The 24,256-nt window shown below is 33.1% G+C and overlaps 1 protein-coding gene across 1 annotated transcript; it reads right to left on the reverse strand.

Moving 5' to 3' along the window:
* Positions 1–1,203: 1,203 nt before the first annotated feature.
* Positions 1,204–22,333, reverse strand: LOC128176422 (ankyrin repeat and SOCS box protein 2-like). The gene is made up of 17 exons (XM_052842725.1): positions 21,857–22,333; positions 21,482–21,638; positions 20,839–20,937; positions 20,388–20,540; positions 20,028–20,285; positions 19,413–19,593; positions 18,540–19,291; positions 17,948–18,111; positions 15,995–16,151; positions 10,679–10,840; positions 10,185–10,300; positions 9,978–10,049; positions 8,929–9,142; positions 7,590–7,676; positions 7,298–7,406; positions 6,810–6,886; positions 1,204–1,286 (listed from the first exon to the last, which is right to left on the reverse strand). Exons 2-17 carry the CDS (start codon positions 21,576–21,578, stop codon positions 1,204–1,206), a joined length of 2,781 nt encoding a protein of 926 aa, XP_052698685.1. The 5' UTR covers positions 21,579–21,638; positions 21,857–22,333.
* Between the last annotated feature and the right edge of the window lie 1,923 nt (positions 22,334–24,256).

Genomic DNA, 24,256 nt, shown 5'->3' on the forward strand with positions numbered 1-24,256 from the left:
CACCTCTGATATATGTACAATTGATCTGCAAAAGAACAACTTCCTATCTTGAGAACTGTAGGAGGAGTTATCCTTACAATGAGGGTACCCTATATGCAATATTTTGCAAAAAAATGACGAAGTTCAAAAGCTGGTATTTTTTCGATAAATTATTGGAAATCAAAATCCTAGCAATATGCACACCTCTGATACATGTACAATTGATCTGCAAAAGAACAACTTCCTATCTTGAGAACTGTAGGAGGAGTTATCCATACAATGAGGGTTCCCTATATGCAATATTTTGCCAAAAAATGACTTAGTTCAAAAGCTGGTATTTTTTTCATAAATTATCGGCAATCAAAATCCTAGCAATATGCACACCTCTGATATATGTACAATTGATCTGCAAAAGAACAACTTCCTATCTTGAAAACTGTAGGAGGAGTTATCCATACAATGAGGGTACCCTTTTGGAACTCGCCCGCCCGCCCACCCGCCATTTTCACCATTTTAATAATCGGATTTTTCCGTTGGAAAACCCGGTTAAAAATAATCGCTTATGAAAACTTTCTCCATTAGGATGTGTTGGAGTATTTTGTGTATGGTTTTGGTTAAAAATATCGTTCTGCGCGTAAATATCATTTTTCTTCTCCTTACCCCAAAACTATACATGACTCTATCTTAGCATGCTTGCAGGTCGAAGTGAATTGTAAATATAATGCCTTTCTTCTACAATCTATTTCAATATCCAGTTCCTTCTTGTCCTGTTTATATTCTATGCCTTCCATCTTTTTGTCAAAAAAAATGTAATTTGTTTTACTTTGGTTTTAAGAAGGGGGTTTATAGATTCTTTCATTTGATTTTGATGAATGGTAACACTGTTGATTCTCTTATCCTTATGGTGACTTTTTTCAGTCATTTTTCATATAAAAAAAAATCTTGTTTATGATTGTGTTTGTACACACCAAGGACTAATTTTAGTAACTTCAATGTGTGACTTTAAGTTTGAATTTTTGGGAGGTGGGTCCAGAACCCCCCCCCCCCCTTCTAGATCAGCATGTGACAGTGACTCACAAAAAGTTTGCCTGAATTTCCTCAAATGTGCTGTGATACTTTTACCAGATAGATGGTTCAAGACTACTGTTTCACTTACCTGTATTCAGTAGAGACATGGTACATAGAGGTCATTGTTTCACTGACACTATCCAATTAGGACTGAACTCACCTGATTGTTTTAGGCAGACTGCTGACATCTATTTTGTTTTCTAATATACAAAGTTTACATAGTGTTGTCAGTGAAGGGGCTGAAAAACAAAAAAAACAAACCTGTCAATAATTGATACACAAACAAATTCAAATATTCCTTTATTCCAATAAGAATAAGATCTGTCATTGTACAGTTAAACTCAGTCCAAAAAAAACTTATCAATATACAATAACCAAAAACCAAGTCCTCTCAATTGACCACTAGAGGTACTGTGAGTGAACTTACACATTGGAAATCAATATGCCTTAAACTTTCCAAATGACTTTGGGTCAAAGTTTTATTACTTATTTCAGGTCAAAGGTAATCTTTTTGTAAAGTATTAGCTTCCAATCATTGGTTGGTAAAACAAGACTTGAGTCAAAACCAAATAGATAAACATGTTATATGGGAAAGCAGATCTCTAAATAATCTATGCATCAATAACACTCTACTCTAGCAGCAAAACCCTGATCTCTTGGTTATGAACTATAGCTTTAGTAGATGTAATTCTCTTTATTAGAAATGCATACTTTGTTATTTTTTTCTAATAGCCCAGAAGAGGACGGGAAGATTTTTAAAGATTACAGTTTTTACTCAAACTCTGAGTTCTCTGAGTTGGGATGTGGTTATCAAATAACTTTAGAGAAGTGAAATATGAATTAATTGAATTAAAAGTTTATGAAAAACAAACAGGACTCAAATGACCTAAAAATGACACAGAGTTCCTGAACACGTTTGTTTAAGTTAATTAAAAATAGAACAAAAATTCATCACATATGACTCCAAATATTGATTTTTTAAAATATCAGATACACTTTGAATTGGAAAGTAATCCTGAACTTTCTTTTTTAAAATAAAAAAACAAGCCACTGAAAGTAGCTCTCTAAATAGCATACGATGCTGTGATCATTTTGAACAATTCAGGTGAAAAAAAAAAACAAAAACTTTTTTGCAGGCATGAAGTAAAAATTCAAAACATGGGATTTTCATTTATAGTGTAATGAAAATAATATTCATAAGTTAACTCTAATTTGGAAGTAAGCTAGTGTGTATTTCTTTTCTAATACCAGCAATTAATTTGGTTTTTACTTAAAATGAAGGAAAACTATTTTCTCATCTTAAAATCTGAGTTCCCTATTGTATAGATTCCTAATCAAACCAAGGCAAATAAAATCTGCAGAAAATTGTGAGATCATAAAGTCATTTGGGGTATTCAAAATCACGTTTTACAACTTGGCTGAAAAATATATAAAACACACACTTGTAATTGTTTGTTTGGTATCAATAGAAAGGAGATTATGTCAGAAAACAGATCTTTGTCCATTATATTTCTATCTTTTAATAGCAACATTGACAGGAGTTCTTATGACACCACCATTTGTGTATTGCGGATCACTTCCGGGGGATTTTGAATTAGTAGTTAAACTGACACAAAACAGTCGTGCACAAAAAAAAATACTGAAAGAATGATTCCTTGTTCCTTAATTAAATTGGTAAGTTCATCTTACTTCCCTACAGTTTAAAAATAGCAAAAATATCATAATTTGAGTCAATTAATGCTTTTGACTACTTTAAATCAAATAACACCCCTAAGCATTGCTTGTACATGCTATCTTGAGGATCCTAGTCACCCAGTGACTTCTACTTTTTTTATGACAGTACCCGGTATGTCACAACATGGCGATTTGAACTCATTGTGAAAAGGTCATATTGTCACATTTTATTATCTCTGTGGCACAATGGGTGTTGCTTTGGTCTACCAACCCGCAGTTCCAAGTTCGAATACTGCAGGGACTTTCTTTTTCATGAACAGCGGTAAAATTTAAAAAGTTGATTTTTTCCCCCAAAATTGAAAATGTTTTGGTCATTTTCAAGTCAAACACATGCAAAAAATCAATATCTTTCAGTAATTTAGAAGAATTGGCTTGTATGTATAACTTTTTCGAGGTGTGTGGAGGACCCTTAACAATGAGTAAACGTGAAGAGACCAAAATTAATCAGTCACCATATTAAAAGTCATCTTTTATAACCTTAACATTGTAACTGTCATTGCTTTGCATAAACAAAAACAAACAAGAAATCTGTGAGCCGATGCTCACTAGTGATACCCCCGCTCTGATGTGAATATGCAAAATAAGCAAAGTCGACATTTAACAGAAAGCTGGCATCCGATTGGTACAGAAATATATCCCACAATATGACATGCCTAAACAAATAGTGTGTTAAAATTTCAAGCATCTGCAATAAATAGCTGCTGAGAAATCTTTGAGGAAAATTTGTTTGAAAATTTTGGCTAAAATAAACAAAGTACTCATTTAAAGGGAAGATTGGTACAAAAATATATCCCACAATTTGGCATGCCTTAACAAACATTGTGTAAAAATTTCAAGCATCTGCGATAAATAGCTGCTGAGAAATCTTTGACGAAAATTTGTTTGAAAATTTTGGCAAAAAATAAACAAAGTCATCATTTAACAGGAAGTTGACCTCCGATTGATACAAAAATATATCCCACAATATGGCATGCCTAAACAAATAGTGTGTTAAAATTTCAAGCATCTGCGATAAATAGTTGCTGAGAATTCTTTGACGGAAATTTGTTTGAAAATTTTGGCAAAAAATAAACAAAGTCATCATTTAACAGAAAATGACATCTGATTGGTACAAAAATACATCCCACAATATATCATGCCTATACAAATACTGTGTAAAAATTTCAAGCATCTGCGATAAACAGTTGCTGAGAATTCTTTGACGGAAATTTGTTTGAAAATTTTTGCTAAAAATAAACAAAGTCGTCATTTAACAGGAAGTTGACGTCTATTGGTACAAAAATATATCCCATGATATGGCATGCCTATACAAATACTGTGTAAAAATTTCAAGCATCTGCGATAAACAGTTGCTGAGAAATCTTTGACGAAAATTTGTTTGAAAATTTTGGTTAAAAAATAAGCAAAGTCGTCATTCAACAGGAAGTTGACATGCGATTGGTACAAAAAAATATCCCACCATATGGCATGCCTATACAAATACTGTGTAAAAATTTCAAGCATCTGCGATAAATAGTTGCTGAGAAATCTTTGACGAAAATTTGTTTGAAAATTTTGGTTAAAAATAAGCAAAGTCGTCATTTTACAGGAAGTTGACGTCCGATTGGTACAAAAATATATCCCACGATATGGCATGCCTTAACAAACGCTGTGTTAAAATTTCAAGCATCTGCAATAAATAGTTGCTGAGATAAATGCGACAGAAATTTTTGTTACGGACTGACAGACAGACGGACAGACAGACAGACACACAAGGGTAAAACAGTATACCCCCTCTCCTTCGGAGCGGGGGTATAAAAAGAAAAATATTCACTACACAAGTGGTAAGCCCTGATTTACCGGTATTCGTGTGCGGTCAAAGTGTACACACATGATTCAATATACCCAAAACTGTTGAAAATGCATTAATTAAGTGTACATTTGATAGGTTTTGTGATAAACCTTTAAAGTTCTTGAAAGCTTATAAAATTGCTGATTTATCAAAATACAGTTTGCCAATTTTCTTGGATTATTAAAGCTACAGCAAAAATTAGAAATATTGAACAGCGTGAAGATTTCCTCCATTGAGGTCAGTGAGTACATTAATTAAATCACAAATCAATTTAGTAATGTACCATATATTTTTCTTTAAATTTTGCATATGGATACCTTAAATACTGCTGATGAAGACTGTAGGTTAGATTCATTTGTTGATGTTTTGTACATTGCATATTATAGTGACACTTCAAGCTTCCAAAAACACAAAACATAAGGTGCTTTCAAAAACCCCAAATGACTGGATGCAATAATATGCAATTTTATTTAAAGTTTAAGAATCAAGACTTTATATTTTTGCAATTTTATACAAAACGAATAAATTTTAAAGTATTCACATAAAATAAGGAATCTAAAGTACTAGTATAACAATGCAATCCCTTGCAACTTATATCTTCCAGGGTTTGCTGTAAGCAAGATCTATTTTGAAAAATCATACATGTACAACTTAATTGTAACTACCGGTATATACGGTACTTTCATCCTTCCTCCTCCAGATTTTAGATTCATTGTTGGTTCTTATCATTTCAAAGATCTTCTCTCAATAAAGATTTCAATTTTGGTTTGTTTTTGCAATTTTGTATACAATAGTACATGCATTTGTTTTTTAAAGTGTTGCATCAAGAGATTTAAATATTGGTGTACCGGTACATTACATGTGTACTAGTTGATAGTTGGTAATAATGGTCATTATTGGTTCATGGTAGCTACTAAGAAAAAAGAAATGAAAATTTGTTAAAGAATACTATATACCCCAGTATACAGTGAGCACATCCATGGGGATTTTTGTATTAACCTCCATAATGTTTTGTTGTTTAAAAATAAGTTCAAATGTGGTCCACTCAGACCTGTTTTCATTTTCTATTTCTGATGAAATATTATACAATTAAGCAGACAAAGGCCATACTTGTCAGTATCAGTTTAAAATACTGTACAAGGCTATCGCTTGTTTTTGTTGCCATCTGTCCATATGTTCCAATCTCCTTTAACAAAAAGCAGATGTTCTGACTATAAGAAGCTTGAAATGTATATTTTTGATTTAAGGTGGTGTGGGACATATGTCGATATTAATGTGGATTAAAGTACATTGTCATTCACATATTTCATCTACAAATTTATTATCCCAATCAACCTTGAAAAATCAACCATCCATGAAAATTGGTTCCCTGAGTTTTTATTGATTACAATGCATCTGAATTTGGAACATCTGCACAGTAACACATTTCAAATTTATTATTTGAACGAGTTCAGGTGAACCCTTCAGCACGCATGTACAAATTAATAACAGCAGGTTCTCAATCTCAAAGTTTGCTACATTAGACATTAACACCAATCTAACATATATTGGAATATAGAGGAATTTAAGTCTTGAACAATAATGTATGTGATTGAAGAGGGTACAAATATATTACCATTAACATTTAAACAGAATCAGATGTAAATTAATTGGAATCAGAAAATTCTACCAATGGGAAAAATTGCTCCTGGTGATATTGTTCAGTGAACATTGAATGAAGTTTGGTCCATGTTTATATGAGGTCCAATCAAAAAATATGAAGACTTTTGCCATAGCTGTTTTACTTAACGTCATGTTGTTACTTAATTTGGTAGACATATTGATTTAGCAATAGTTAAATAATTTTAAATCAAAAAATTAAATTCATTCCTTTATTTCTAAGAATACCAGTAATTTAAAATTCAATACTGCAAAAATGAGGTTATGACGCATGATCAAAATTTGTGTTATGTCAATATCAAATTATATAATGTCGAAAGTACCGTAATATTTCAATAAATTGGGCTATAAAACCAAATAATATCAAATTAAGTACTGTCATGAAATTCTATGTACGAAAAAATGACTTGATATATTGTTTCATGGAGTAGAAACCATATCCACCTCCCAATATTCACTTTATTTCTGCAGTCAATAATCTATGGATAGACCTCATGGGAGGGCTATATTTGAACAATAACTACATGTATTGACTTACAGAAGTCCAGGATGTGGAGATCAGAATGGTCTATAAGATCACTCTCAGTGGGTTCCGAGCTCTCTGCACTGTTAGGACTGCAAAGACAAAACCCATAAACAATATCAGCATCCTATGGGGAAAACATCACTTCTGTACACTTTATTGTGATGAAGGACATTCATGCTGTAGGAAAGGTTTCATTCCTTTTGCAATTATAGTGTTGTGCTGTTTTTTTATGATGTCGACCAGTATTTTTAATCAGCACACGAATATGTACATGTACATTATAGCCCTAATTACTTCACATGTATGCCCCTCATGTTTAATATTCATCCCAATTTTTTCTTCATTTATTTTTTTGTCTTAAAAACCCCCAAAACCTGATGACCCTTTAATATTTCAAATCTAGGTATGGCTCTGCTCTCTGAGGGCTTTATAACAATGATATTGATAAACATTAAACTACAAGGAAACTTTGATAAATGATTTCATAAAAGCAGGATTACCTTGTCCCCCCAAATAAATAAACTTTGTCCCCTATCACACAACAACATTGTCTTCTTCTTGCTGTGGGTCCTTGACCTTTAACCTTGATCATAGACCACTGCATCCTCACTGCAAATATCAATATCAGGTACAGAATGCACACAAACAAAATTCATTCCTTGTGACAATGTTTACGAATTAATTTTCAAGGTCTCAATAAAAAATAAATAATAGAAAATAGCAGATGGAAAGTAGGTATATGTGATTAATTTTGAAAGTCAAGGTGAATTGATACAACAGTTTTTCACTTACCTGGATCAAATCTGAAGATATCTCGAAAATGAAGATCATGAAGGCCATTATAACCTCCAAAAATATACAGATTTCCCTTATAAACAACTGAAAAATAATACAAAAAGAAATTTAAATGAAGGAAGACCTACTGAATGAATTTTCACAAGAAAGTGTTGATCTATATTTGCAGGAATAGAACTTGTTCTTGTCAATCTTAGAATCTTGATAACAAGGGGCATAACCTTCTATAAGGCTTGATTTTAAAGCTGACATGAATTTATAAAAGCATTTGGTCTCCATATTATTTTCGATCGCTCCTCTACTGCCACTGGGGTATATATACCGGTTGAGAAAGTTACGGTTGGTTGCTTTCCGATCGAGGCATTCACGTTGCACGGACTTCTAAATGCATGAACTACACATTGTAGTAAAATGTAGTAATAAAGAATAAAGAAAACAACAATCAATGAAATACAAAATATATTTATTCTTTGAAAGGATGTCCAAGGTATCCGTATTAATTTGCACAGACTGTGCTAACTTGCTTCGCATGCACATCGAACACGTGTGTCGTTCATACAGAGTGCATAACGTCTGCATCTTCTTGAAAACCCCGGCGACACAACATCCAACACAGTAGCTGAATGATAGTAAATCCCAGAAAGTAACAACGTTTCCATCTGTTCCACCAAAAAAACTCCCCGTTTATAAAATCCATGCGATAATTGACATTGCTCGATCTGCCAGTGTGTGATTTGCGCATGTGCGATGTTATAACATACACAGGAAAATGGTCTACAATTATTGAGGAAAATTTGAAGTATCTGCGCCTAGATTTCAGCCTCTCTTGTTTCGTCGTATTGGACATATCTTGCCAGTGCAGTGGTTGTCATATCATTTTTCTTCAAAACGCTTTTCTATGCGTATTTTCGTCCAAGGTAACGTGTTCGAGTGTATGAAATTCCTGAATGCGGTGAAGCATGAATAGTATTCTCAGCCTTATATAGGGGGTGTATAGCGGTGAACAGAACAATAGAAATCGACAACTAATATGGCGGTAGTCGGAGATAAAAGGGAAATAATGCGTATTTATGAATTCATGTCAGCTTTAAGTTCATAATTCGTTTTTACATAAATTTATACAAAATTTTACATTTAATGCATGCAAAAACTGAAACAATTCTATTGTCAGTTTTATCTGTAAGTGTTTACAAAAAGTCAAGTTGCCAATACATAATGTAGTTTTACAACTGAATAATATCAATGATATCAATGAATCTATTGTGAAATTTAATTTACAAAAGCTTCAGTACAGCGCAATGAATAGGTCTAAACATAAAAGTCCTAGAAGACTTACATGCTGAATGGCTCCTTCTACCAATGGGCTGGATTCCATACGTCACAGGTTCCATCCAAGTGGATGTTGAGGTGTCAAACACCTGTATTTTATTGCAGTATATCTCGTGATTGGTAAAGATTTCTCCCCCATAATCACTGCGACCTCCAAACACGTACATCAGATTACCTAACCCTGTGGCCGAATGAAAGTCTCTCCATCGAGCTGGCGTACCCTGTCAGAATTAAATGTACAACAAATATTACACAGGAATATAATTACGGTACTATAAAATTCAAGTGATTGTGCTCTTGAATGGCAATAAATAAACTACTGGTAATAGGAATAATATCAAAGCAACTACAAACTATACTGCAACACTGGAGTTCTTATAAGCTGCAGAACTGCAACTCTACAGGGTCAACCGATTCATTGTGCTTAAATAAAGTGTGCTTATAAATCTAGGACTTATTTATCTAATTCCTAAAACAGCATGTTGAATTCTTGTATATTTTACTAACCCATTCCTGTTCCAACTCAGGAACTTTCTTAAACTCACAAACTCAAAGTAAAGGAAAGTTTGGGGGTTTTTTACATGTGAAACTATGGACATGAATTTTACACAACTCACTTTTTAAGGTTGGTGAGCCAACATGTTTAAAGAAATTCTAAGGTAAGTAGAGAAACAAACTCAGTAGACAAATGTTTACCGGCAATCAAAAATTAAATTAACATTTGCATAAACTGTTTTAAAAATATGAAAATACTTATATAGTAAGTCCAAAATTAATACATGTTGTTGTGTGCAATACATAACAAGTGTTTTGCATGCATGGACTGTAGCTCTATTGTCTGCCAACCTATAGAGAAACAGATCTGCAGCTACATTCCTCATATACATATACATGTACTGAAAAAATCCTAATCATTCTTTATGTCTATTTATTATACAAATATATTTACTGGTAGATTTTAACATGTACATGTTCATCTTTATACATGTACATTTCAACTATATTTTTCATAAGATTAATAAAACACTTCATATAATCATATCTAGTCACTTTTACCTTCACATTAATTGGTTCCCACATAAATGTACTCATATGCAAACAATGGACTTCATTGGAGAAACGATCAATCTGAAAAATAACATTTTATATACAATTACCTATATGAAACCATACATCTTTAGATCTGCATTGCTCCTAATGCAGAAAATCAAAATTAGTAAAATATCATTAGATGATATAACTGAGTTGAATTGTGTCCCTTACCTGCTCTTCATAGCCACCAAATATGTACATTTTTCCATCTATCACACAGGCTGAGTGCCCATCCCTGGCATTAGGGACCTTTCCATTAACCTTTGGTGTCGACCACTTTAGGGAAGCTAAATATTGAAAAGAGAAATACATTCAAAATGCTCTACTAATGCTTGTCTATTGTGACCCACATTCAATATATGCTCAAATTATGCTTTTCTACAATGATAAGACATTCAGATAGCTGACTGTTTATTAGATCAATCGTAATCTTTTATTATAATTGGGTAATTTATTCTTTTTTTGACCAACATCTCTAAGACTTAATATAAAGATTTTCTCCACCGATCAATATTGCTTAAAGGTATTTGAACAAACTGAAACACGTCAAAGAAAACATACAAAATGCAATTATAATCCTTGAACAAGTAATAATAATTCATAATTTACTTTTATTAGTTTACCAAACATTTGGATTCAGTGAAATAATCTAAGGTTTCCCTTACCACTGTCAAAAGCATACAAAATGTTACAAGCTCCATCTTTGTCATTTCTGCCTCCCCAAATATATGCACTGTTGTGGTACCCTACACAAGTGTGGCCATAGCGCTGGTAGGGGACACATTCCTCTTCTTTGGCAGGGGGAATCAATGTCCATCTAAGTGATACTGCAGTAAGAAGTTATAAATCATAAAATTGCATATAATACCCATGGCAAGTTTATGTCTTGGTAGGTAATACAGTGTTATCTAATTGGAAGTGTGTGACCAACAAAATGTCAATAAGTTGGCAGGGAAAGCATGTTCGTTTGCCCTAAAATGCGTTCGCCCTTGACTCTGTTCGCCTTAAGTCCATTCGTCCTAAATTCCGTTCGCCAAAGGTCTGTTTGCCTTATTTCCATACAGAATTAATATATTTGTATATTTTTTGTATTATAATCATTTTAACATTATGAAGAGATATAAAATTATTTAAAACAGTACTATTAGAGCACCTTTACACGATAATAACAACCAAATGACTGTCAGTGACCTGATAACGTTACGATGACTTACTGTGAATTATAATACATATATTTATGGTACACAGTAGTTTGATACAGTTTCATGCTCCATCTACGTACATGTATTATATCTCATTTAAAATGCTTATGCATGGGTATATAAATTCTTCAGAGATAGTCCAAGAATAGGTGCTAATCCACTGCTGACCTTCTAACAGGGCCAATTAATGTCTCAATTTCTTTAATTGTTTAAAAACATCAAGCAAATTACCGGGTTATCATTAAACAAGAGGCCCAGGGGCCACATCGCTCACCTGAGCAACAATTGCCTTAACTCTGATCAAATTAGCATTAGAAGTATCAAAATCAAAATATCTTGACATCTAAGTACAAAGTACAGTAGATCTTGCTCAAAAGTTTTTAAAAATCTACCGATTTTTCTCCACATATTTTTTTGGTAAATATCAAGCACATTTTGTTGTTGTACACGTAAGAGGATATTTCTCTATTCCTATATAAACAACCCCCCCCCCCCACACACACACACACACTTTATGGCCCTACTTTTCTGGAAATCATGGTTTGATCAAATTTTATTCTGCATGACTTGTGCTTTCACATAATTTACTGCTTTTTGGACTGAAAACTTTCCACTGGCAAGAATATTTTTAAAGATTTTCTCTATATATTCCTATGTAAAAATTCATTCCCCATTGTGGCCCCGCACTACCCCCGGGGACACGATTTAAGCAAACTTGAATCTACACAATCTGAGGATGCTGGCCAAAAAGTTTTTGAGAAGAATATTTTTAAAAATTGTCTCTATATATTCCCATGTAAAACATGATACCTCCATTGTGGCCCCACCCCACCCCCGGGGACCATGATTTGAACAAACTTAAGGTATCCGATGTACAATTGAGCTAGAGAGCTCGGGATTTTCCGGGATGAGCTCGGTATATTACGGAGCTTGAAATAAATTTTTAAAAAGTCGCACTATTTTTGATCTGACATAATAAACGATAAAGAATAAACAATTGATGCATAAAGTCAAGCAATATATATATTTTTTAATTTTAAAACGAGTTATTTGAACTTTTCCCCCTTACGCTGATTGTGACGTTGTAGCAGCTTTACGTCATTTGCCGTTGTATGACGTTTTTTTTTTTCCCGCGGCGCTCTTGCAATAATGTGAAGAAAAAAATCCTAAATTATAGAGTAAAAGTTGCAGTGCACAAGTCACGTATTTCGTCGAAAAATACTGAGTAGGTCGTTTTAATCATTGATTTCGCAGATATTTTGACTGTGCATAACTTGAATTGGGGTAGTCTGTTAATCGTATGGCCCTATTCAATTTGTTCAATTTTTTGTATACCTAATTTCATTATACATACAGAGTGTTTCGGACCTAACATTAGTATAACGGCGTATTTGCTACTAACTATTTTTAATAAGTACCATGCATACGGATATCGTGTTTAAAATGCTTGTACACGTTTATTGTAATTATTGTGTTAAAACATATCCTTGTTATTTTCCGTAAATCAAGTTAACAAGAGTCAAATAATGAAATTTCTAATCATTGATTTATTTTTTCATCGGGATTCCAAACAATTTTCTTCTCTCGCATTTCATATTACATGTATGTGCATGAACGGTACATTTTTTACTCTTTTTCAAAATCGCTGGATTTCATTCAAATATTACTATTAGATACTGATTCCGACTGCTTTAAAGTCAATTCGTTTCATTTTGCTATTTACATAGAACATAAAAGAGGCGCGTCACCATCCAATGAAATCAAATACTCGAATACAACATCACAGCGTCATTTATGGTTGATTCATATTTTGTTATAACTGTGTAAAGCATGTTGATGTATTGTGCATTCCACAATTGTACCGATATGGAAACATCGTAGTCAGACTTTATCGACAGTCTCCATTTTAAAACTGACTTAATTTTTTTTGTTAAAAAAGGATAAAATTTTGAGTAAAAGATAATACAATATACATGTATATTGTTTTCTACGAGTAAAAGGTTTGGAATGAATTCTAATAAAACATTTCACACGGTTCTTGCACGCTTTGTTCGTAACGCCTTACACACCTGATGTGACCCGCAATCCACGACTTCGTTGTATTAGTAAAAATTTTTGTGCAAACATTTTGCTGAATGAAAAAAAACCCTGAACAATTTAGATTTTTAATTCTAAAATTACAAGTTCTCAATCGTAAAGGAATAGAAAACAGGAAAATTACAAGGTAACGGGAAAATGCGTTGGATAATGAATGCGACGGCTGACGTGGGGGGGGGGGGAGGGTAAAAATCGCGTGAGTCGTCATGATCATTGTAAAAAAAATTCGCAAAAATAAAAAAAGATATTGATAAAGGTAATCAATTTATTTAAAAACTTTATATATTTTTATTAAAATATGTTGGAAATTTTTATTGGATAAATATTATTAATGATTACACATGTTTTCGTCAAAGAAAAGTAGTATTTTACCATGCGTGATTTGCAGAGCTAAGGTTACTTCCCCTTAGTGATTTGGCGGGGAAAACATCTATTTTTAGAAACTACATATCCTTACCTATCAAACGAGTACATTGAATATATACCTTACCAGGCATCATTTTTTGGTCAATTGTACATCGGATACCTTAAATCTACACCAACTGAGGATCCCTCCACTCAAATTTGAGCTTTTCTGGCCTAATAGTTTTTAAGAAGAAGATTTTTAAAGATTTTCTCGATATATACCTATTTAAAAATTCATCCCCCACATTGTGGCCCCGCCCTACCCCTGGGGACCATGGTTTGAACAAACTTGAATCTACACTACCTGAGCATGCCTCCACACAAGTTAAGCTTTTCTGGACAAACATTTTTGAGAAGAAGATTTTTTATATTTTCTCTATATATTCCTATGTAAAAATCCATACCCAATTGTGGCCCCACCCTACCTCTGGGGACCATGATTTGAACATTAAATCTACACTAACTGAGGATGCCTCCATTCAATTTTGAGCTTTTCTGGCCTAAAAGTTTTTAAAAAAAAGAAGATTTAAATTTTGAAAAATGCCAACAAATTTTCAATGATTCTGAATTATCTCCCCTTTACAGAGGGTGTGGCCCTTCATTTGAAGATACTTGAATCCCCTTCACCAAGTGAAGCTTTGTGCAAAGTTTTGTTGAAATCTGCCCAGTGGTTCACCGTTCTGGAGAAGAAGATGAAAATGTGAAAAGTTTACAACAATATATGCCAACGACAACGACCACAGACAATGGACAAATTTTGATCAGAAAAGCTCAAGTGAGCTAAAAACAGCAAGACAATTACCAGTATCTATAATTTACGGCATTAAAATCTAACAATTAGACAAATGACGTCTTTTTGAAGGAATAAAATCATACAATGTACGAAATAGTTACTTGAAGTAAAGCAATTTGATATAAAGCGAACAAGGTTTAGGGCGAACGATAATTAGAGCGAACGATAATTAAAGCAAACGGACACTGGGCAAACTGACTCAGGTGAACAGGTAGATAGGGAAACAAACCTGATACCATTGGCATATAAGAAGAAAATGAGTTCATTGGCCTCCTACTTATTTGCTACAATAATGATCAAATAATAATTCTGTTTTATGGTCAAGATCAATTAATTAAATGAAAGGTGCCTACAGGTTCATAAAATTTAAGATATAAATTCTTTCAATGATGCTTCATAACAATACCTTTGTTTGATAGGGTGTACCTGGGGTAAAATTTATGGTAAACACAAGGAAAAATCATGTTTTAAACTGTCATTTTCAATGAAATATGAAGGAATTGAGGGACAAATTTCGGAGTTTTGTCCATTTTTGACTAATAAAATATATCTAAGATGCCTACAGTCTCCCAAAAAAACGGAATTAAACAAGCACTTGACCTCCTCTTTAAAATGATGTCAAATTGAATATAGGTATCGGAATTATTTTCTCATGATTTAACATAGAATGTCATGATATTGTTTCATTTTCTACAAAATTCCTTTAAGCCATAAAGTAAGGAAAAAATATTCTTCAAATCAATCATGACGTCATAATGGTTCTAGCACCAAAAAGACACTCTGCAATCATTTACTAAATCTTGACCTTAATGTATCTATTTCAGCATACAATTATATACTATACTCTGTCCCGAGTTTTTGCTTCCACCACTTTTTGCTTGATATTTCAATAATAGTAAATACCTTTGTGCTCAAACTACGTTCATCCGCTAATATAAAAAATGTCCAGATTATCTGTTTTGAAACGCCCCCTCTACCGCCTTAGGTTTCAATACACATCCGGAAAAAAATAGAAAGTCTACCGAGATTTTGCATTGCAACAGCCATTAATAAGCCCGGACGATAACGTTAAAAAATTGCGCGATGTATTCCGAGTGTATTCCGAATGGAGAGAAGATGTAAACATTCCCCATTATAAATCTCCGTAAGGAATCTGTTTTCGTTCCTGTGAATTTTTCTGAGTGGAAAGGGATAATTGTTCAATGAAGATATCTTTCATATATTCCCTTTTAACGATTTCAACTGTATTTCTTTCACAGGTATGTGCAATTTTATTAAATCATCAAAAAGCGATGGAAGCAATAACTTGGGACAGACTTTAGTATATAATTATATATACTTCAGTATTACAAGGGGTATTGGTTGTCATTGTCTCTTTGTGTTTCAATACCAGCAAGATTCATATCTAGTATGTAATTTTATCATCGATTTCAAGTTAATCTATATGTTCCACATTATGCTTTGATAAAGGACAAAATAATTACTTGTATCTAGGACGTGGATATCCATGGGTCTTGTTGTTTCATAATCTTCACCCGTACAGTACCCTCCGAAACTGTAAATCTTGTCACCAATAGCAACAGCAGCATGATTGACACGGCGGGGTCCACCCTCCAGGTGAACAGTCCATCGCTGCATTGTCTGGTTCATAACAAAATGAAGCTTAAACTACTATTCAATATCGACGTCTTTAAATCAAACAAGGTACTTTAGCAAGTCATTCTTACGTACTGTCAATACTGTCAAATAAACTTCAATATTATCAGTTTTTGACGAAAGAATGGACTTTCATTGATACAACAGTACACAGACAACAAAGATTTTTAAGTATGACATATCTGTAATTTGCTGAGGAAATTCGGAGGAGGATTAAATATTTTTTACCTGCAAAATGATAGTATGCGATTACAATCCTTTCGAAATCATAAATCAATAAATTATATAAAAGATATGTATTAAGTTCTTACCACAATTTCGATGTTTGATCATAAATTAATTTTTTTGTCAGTGCAATTATAATGTTTATGATTTACGTCAAGTAAAATTCGATCCGAAAACAAAAATAATATCCGGAAAGTGAAAGTCTACTATTTTCACCAGTGTTCAAACGGAGTCTTATTTGTAATGAGCTTCATGCTACTCCTTTTTCTGACTTTCATTTCTTTAAAATATATGTGTTGTATATATATTTTTTTCCTTCTTATACCAGGGATGTATATACGTCCTGGCTTATATTGATTGAATGCTGATGAAATAGAGAATAGGCTTTTTAAAATCCTGGTTGAGAAAAACAATTGTCATGGTGATGCAATTTTGATAAGTAGCAAACTCAATTTATGGGATTCATTATCATCATCTTTCTTTCAATATTCAAAACATAATTTAAAATATACAAAACACAAACAAAAAATAAACTTTAAATTCTTTTTTATTTCCTTTTTAGTATCCAATTTAAAAAATGGTGCAAATATCTTTACAGCTCTAATTGATTTTGATGGTTATTATCTGAAAAATTGTAGTTCACCACTCAACATAAATTAGAAACTTCAATGGAGATTCTATCCATTACAGGTGGCCCCTTTATTAACATCAATAAAGCTACATGAGAGTTATCAAATACCATGTTCCGAGAAACAGGTAAAATCAAATGTGCATAAAAGTTCAATAACATATCATCTGGTTGGAATGTGTACCAAAGAAATACCACACTCTACAAATAAATGCATATGTGTAAAATAATATCACTACTAGTACTAAAGCAGACATGCCAATAGTGTGTTGATATGTCTGTGCATTACCACATCATGGAACACAAAATCACAGTAGTGTACCTCTACATGCAATAGCACCATGTCATAATAAGGACACTTTACATGTCAATATAGAGACTGACTTAAGCATGCACTATCAGAGATACATGTACGTTAAACAAATACATGTGTATATACAAGCAACTCTTGTACATGTACCAACAATTTACATGTACCAAGAGACATGTCCAACAACAAATGTAAAATGACAGATTGCAGCAGAGATAAACACCAGATTCACAGTACTAAAGAGTGAATGACGTTTATTTTCAAATCATAACTGTGTCCTCTTCATTAAAAGAATGCCAATTTTTGGTAGATGTACTATAATATCTTATCAACCTTTCAATGCGTAGAACTAAATTGGCAAACTAGGACTGCTTAATTCCTCTAGAAAAAAAGTTTGGTCAGAATAGACGACTGAAAAAGACCCCAAAATGATTTTGTTTGAGGACTATGTACGGTATTCATTATGTAATTTCAGGAACAATCTTTATTCCGCTGGCTTGTCATAGAAAATGTAGTTCACATATTCCATTTCTCAAAGGTTTCTTCATAGTAATCAGTCCCTATTTTAGAGGAAGAACAAATATTGATGTTTTTTGATGCATAACCGAGTGAATCGACGATGAGAGAACTAGCTTTGGGTCCATAGTCCAGAAAAAGCAGATATTCTTGGAGGAGACTGGGGATAGGAAGGGAACGGATGTGACGTTCCTGGTATCGCCTCTTCCTCGCAAGCTCTATCACAATGGAACGTCTACAGGCATGGGCCAGGCTCTGTGTGGAATCTATAACAAATGAATAAAATGTCAACAAAAATACATGCATAATGTCCTGCTGTAATCTGTGATAGGACCAATTATCAAAAACATTCACATATTCACCAGATTTCATTCAATATTGGCAGCTGTGACCAAATTCTAATGTAAAGACTCTTTATATATTTATATCATATTCTTATAATACAGGTATCATCATATTCATATACAGTGATTATTTATATATTTTATTCAGCACTGTGCTCATTCTAGTGAATCTGCATATCCCAATGATTTAATTTTAAAGTGTTAATACTTGTACAGACTGTTTCAGGTTCTTCATAATAATCAAGGAGCATTCTTTCTTCAATTTTGAAAGTTATAAAAAAAACTATAAATTTTGAAAATTCACTTACCATAATTTTATTAAAAACATTTTTCTATCCCATTTGACTTACCTTCAATGGTATTGAAGTAAGAGATGACTTCCTCATTATAAACATGTTTCTTGAACTCCTGACTGATGGACAAGTTGGTACAGAACGTGAACAGCAAAGTCAGAACAGGCCACAGATTGACAGTCATGCTGCACTTGTTCAGCACCTGGTACAAGTTGTACTTGAACACCTCTTGGTCCTTGTCAGTGTCTCTGATACAGCTCACCAAATCAGCTTTACATAAGATAAGTTTGCAAAGATACTTCCCAAAGATTTCCTGCTTCACACCTGTTTCTGAAGTCACTGTTAACAACGTTTTTACATCTCTCTCAATGGCCATTAATGTTGTCACATTACCATTGGCTAGAGAATGATAGATATTGGGGTTAGCTCCGTATTTTAGAAGCAAGGTAAACAGATCACTATTGTCAGAAGCAAGGCTCATCAGTAAAGGAGGTAACTCCTCTGGTGTCTGCGCATTACATGGAAGTCCTTTATCAAGCAAGTACTTGACACCAACCAGTGTCCAATTCAATGCCACGTGACAAAGAATGGACACATTTGTACTGTACTGCAGAGTTGTGAAGAGAGGGTTGAAGTGAGCGAACACTCCAAGTGGGAGCTTAGTACAGATATCCATTCCATCCTCCATCAACATTTCTAGACATTCAGTGCTCGATGCCTGGATAGCCATCACTAACGGGTGCATGTTTTTACTGACATTTCTGTACAAGCAGTCTCTATCTGTCACAGGCAGCAGGACTTTTAGGCATCTATAACAGAAGATACAGAAATATTAGTTTCATCATTTGGTGGTGTTGGATAATTCATTTTCAATACATGTACTATATGCACATTTAAAAATACAGGAAATGAACTGAGCTTTACACTGACTTTGCATGCTCTTTGTAGATGGCAAAATGTGCTGCCACACCCATGTACTCTGTGACTGGGATGTTGGGGTTGGCATTGTGAGTGAGAAGGAGCTTGATACAGTCCTCATGGCCCTCCTGTGCCGCGATCAGAATGGGTGTGGCATTGTCAGTGGTGGTTTTGTTGACAGCCTCAAGCTGACCTTTACAAAAAAGTTCCTTAACATTGTCAGTGGTGTTAATCATCTTATAGACTTCTCATGAAAAATCTTTATATACAATTATTATAGACATTTTGAAAAATTCAAATATATTGTGAAGCTACCCATTTTTTCAGGTAAGATAATCATTCTTCATTCACAATTTCTGGCTATATTGCAAATATATATCATGATAAACCATTGCTTTTACAGTAAATATCAACATGTCTTTGCTATGAAATCTTAAACCCCTATGGGATTTTTTTAGATAAAGCAGTCGCAATATTCAAAGAAGGTTTTACAGTACTGAAGAGAAAACTACCTATTTACTACATAATTTTATTCATTTACAGAATTAACAATTTATTAATTACTTTATATCCCCTTTTTTAAAATTTCTATCTGAAATGTTTTACAAAACTATAAATCAATTTTACCTCTGTCTTTGGCACATTTCAGCAGAGTTTCAAGGCAGTGTATGTGTCCAAACTGAGAGGCCAAAAATATGGGTGTAAGTTTATGGTCAGCCTCCAGGTCTAGATAACCCCCCTGGTCCAGCAGTAATTCCACCATGCCACTGTACCCTTTCTCTGCGGCTAAATGTAGGGGAGAGTACCCAGTGAACACCTGTCTGTTCACATCAGCTCCATGCCGCAGCAAACATTTAGCACAGCTTAAACTGTTTGCATTTACAGCTGTAACATAAGAGAAATATTATATATTTAATAATTCAATTATTATTATTTGATTTCATAGATTGAAAAATTGTTGGGAATGAATATCTCTAAATTACCAACCTTCAAACAGTGGTGTGTACATTTCATTTGTTGGACTATTAACCTCAGCTCCGTTTTTCAGCAGCATCCTGGTACATTGTAGATGCCCCGCCCTCGCTGCGAGTAGCAAGGCTGTCTCACCCTCAAATGTCTTCCAATTCACATCAGAATCTTCTGTCAAAATCAAAGGTCCAATGAATTTTATGTTGTAGAAAAAAATTAACATAATTTAAACATGATGTCTTCTTAACAGTAAACTTTACAGCACTATCAGTAACAAGTCTTACGACATACCATCCACAGTTTAATGTGGACAATCTTGATCAATTTCATTTTCCACCAAAAACATGAGGTAATGAAACAAATAAATACATCATTTCATTAGATGCAAAACTTAATTTCTTAAAATTCCATGCATCAAATCTTATCTCTGGCATGTGTTTTAATTGTAACCGACATCCTCTACTCTGACCTTGTCTAAGGAGAAATTCTAGACAACCAGTGTTCCCTGCATAAGCAGCTTCATGTACAGCTGTCCAACCTCTGTTGTCACGGACATCATAATGTTTACCTGAAATTATATAATAAAAACCTACAAGTACTCAGATCACAATCATCAAATTAGCACAGATTCTTATCATTATTCTTATGAGCATATCTATCTTTTGTAAAATGCACCATATACAAGTGAATGTAAATGAAGAAAAACTTAAAATGAATTTTTTGAAAAACCTGCTTTGACAGTGTAAAAGAAATGGTCAGGATTTTCAATTGAATATAAGGCTGAGAAAACACTCTCTCAGTAAAAGGGAGTACTTTTTTAACTGAAAGTGTTGATTTTTCCAACATTCAATAGCTTTCCAATGTTTGGATAAATATATTACTGGTAATAGCATTTCTTCCATAACATAATCTTGTGCTTGGCAAGAAATAAAGTTGATAATAAAACACAGGACCCCAATAAATGATATAGATCAATATGATATATTTTCACCATGCAGTCCAAATACCAGTGTCGAGGTCATGATCATAAATTGAATATCATTACCCTTCATTCATCTTTGAAATTACATTCTTAGGAAGAGATGGATTTTTTAACACTGACACGAGTTTACCTTGCCATATCAGATTCTGCAAGGACACCAAGTCTCCGATTCTTGCTGCTAAACCAACAGAGGAACAGGAGTCTGTATACGCTTCAGTAAAATCCATTTGCCAGGTCACATTTCACAAAGAAGCACAAAGCTAACCTCTACAGAGATTTTTCATTCCCTAAAAAATATATTATTAAAAAAATTATCTACCGGTAGTATTTTAGATAGAATTCATTTGTTTACATTACAAAAAGTTACTAGTAAAACTTAGACATTCAGACATTTCATTAACTAAATTGAAATCTCAATACTAATTTAAAACATTCTAATTGCATTGATATGATTTCCCACTTTCTATCCAACAGTTATAATACTAAATTGTTAATTTCTTTTGACCTGGTTTTCCTATTGTTTTCCAAAGAGGTCACCAATACGCATTTTCACATCAACTTATCAGTGGATTTAAGCAAACTGACCAAAGCATATACCTCATTACACTAAGCCTTAAAGATCAGATTACGGATCTGAGTAGGCCCTAGTTCAGTTTTGGGCTTTTTATTTTGTTTTGTTATTTTTTTTTGGGGGGGGGGGTTGCTCTTACATAAAAAATTCTGAATATAAATTTTGTGAATTTGCATACTAATCAAACTGTGATGCATTCACATTTGTCGTTTAACACTTTTTGACATGTCCCAACTAAGACAAACAACATGAACAATGATAAAGCAAAGTGGCTTCCAGACCATAGTATAACATTTTAAAACATTTGCTTTTACTTGAATTGTGCTTTAAAAAACATTATATTCAGAAATTCCGTAAGGCATTTCTTCATATGATGAGACAGAGTCGATACACAAAGTAATCTACTGATTTTCAGATTTAGCAGTACCATTTTGGTTCGCCATTTTTAGGATAAGTTGTTCATACAACAATTCGTTTTCATTTTAAAATACGATATTGTTCATGCATTCCCATTTAATTACAAATTTTTGATTAAAAATATTTTAAAACAATCAGATGATATTTAGTCTCAAATAACTTTTTCTAAAAATATACATTTTAAATGTGTCTGAATTGCAACGAAACGTATATGACTGAAATATTGATAATCTTTTTTGGCCATGGGTAAAACAAGATATCGGTCAAAACCGAGACGGACGATCATGTTAATATTTACAACCACTGCGTATTTTCTCCTCTATTTCTAGCAAAACGATTTTCATTCACAGCGCTATAGATACTAACAGTGCCGAAATCTACGGCTTCAATCGAATTAGTTTATTGAGATTGGTCTAAAACTTCAGTTACCAAAAAAAAAAAAACAATAAATAAATAAAAAAAATAACGAAATAATCATCTTTATGTCAGACAAAATGTCCGTATATGAAGTATTTTTGATTTGAACATATTTGTTGTACAAAAATTACAACAGGGCTTGGACACAAGTTCAAAAACTTAGATCGCCCTCTCCCAATACAAGTATATAATACAGTAAAAATAATGTATACACAACATGTAAGGTCAACAGATCATATGACAGTTATACATAAATTTTCAATGGTGTCAATTATTTCTTTTATCAAATGAACTGGTGCACATTAACCATGATTTAAGTGATTTCTCCAGAGACATAAATAAATAAAGATGTAAATATTTAAACAATAAATCTTTTTTTTTGGTGGTGGTTCATGCGGGTATGAAGCTAGCGACATTGCAGAAAAAATACATAACACGTGTAAGCGGATAATGTATTTTTTTCTCCAATGAATGTTAACGTTAACACTAACGCGGGTTGTGGGGGTTTTTTTTCTCCTATAATGTTGCTACCTTTATACCCGCGTGAATCAACAAACAAACCATTTTATTGTATAAATAACACACATCCTTCCTAATATTTATGAATAAATAAGAATACATGAAAAAAAATAAAGGAATAAATATGATGTTTGAAATGTCTCTGAATGAATGATGTGGTAGATTATAAAAGTCCTCTCTTTAATATATATGTAGTTTATGCCGAAGTTACTTTGCTTTTTTAAATTTTTGAACTAAATTCATTAAAATTCTGATTTTATATTATGACATGGATAGAACTATATGAATGTGCTGGAAAGAGTGCATCATTATTTTACGCTCAACTTCGTTAGTTTTAGTTTGATAATTATAAGGTTTGAGATTACATCGACTTTTCTCAAATTATATATGACTGAGGAGGAAATATTTAGAGCCCATTTGAATTATGCTTGAGAAATTTACACTGAAAAGAAAAACATACCATAAAATTGATCTATAAAAGATAAAGAACTATATAAAATTAGTAATATAAAAACAGTACTTTTCATTGTAAAAAGTATTTAAATTATGACAATGATAATATATAAGCTTCGGGGGTCTTAACATTTGCCGCCAATCAATTTCATAAGGTTAGAATCAAAATGATAAGGCTTTGTCCCCAGTATTTGATCCTCGCATACTATTCCTACGCCGCACTGTGAAAAAAGCAGTAATGCGGGTATTTCTAGGCGTCAAAAACTTGAACTTCGTATACAGGAAAACTGAAGAAAGACAGATTTTAATTAAGGAATAAGAAATCATTCGTTGACAAGTGTACACGCCATTTGAAATGTTTAGATTTTTTAAACCTGTACAGACCGACGCAAAGCAACCATATAATTGCGAGCTATCTTTTTTTAATCGTTTTAGATAAATACTGGTTTTCCAGGAAGAAATTGGCTACAATAAAATATTAAGTTTAGCTGATCTTGAACTTTATATTAAGTATAATTAATGGATCTC

Source organism: Crassostrea angulata, chromosome 3, assembly GCF_025612915.1.
Source record: "Crassostrea angulata isolate pt1a10 chromosome 3, ASM2561291v2, whole genome shotgun sequence".
Taxonomy (NCBI): domain Eukaryota; kingdom Metazoa; phylum Mollusca; class Bivalvia; order Ostreida; family Ostreidae; genus Magallana; species Magallana angulata.

What these genes read in the sequence shown, in the direction of transcription:
- LOC128176422 (XM_052842725.1), bottom strand. Translation starts at nt 21,578, where the DNA reads ATGGATTTTACTGAAGCGTATACAGACTCCTGTTCCTCTGTTGGTTTA. An exon ending in TTACTTCAATACCATTGAAG is followed by an intron (nt 18,112 to 18,539) that starts GTAAGTCAAATG and finishes CATTTGTTATAG; the next exon opens with ATTCCACACAGAGCCTGGCC. An exon ending in TATCTTCAGATTTGATCCAG is followed by an intron (nt 7,407 to 7,589) that starts GTAAGTGAAAAA and finishes TGATATTTGCAG; the next exon opens with TGAGGATGCAGTGGTCTATG.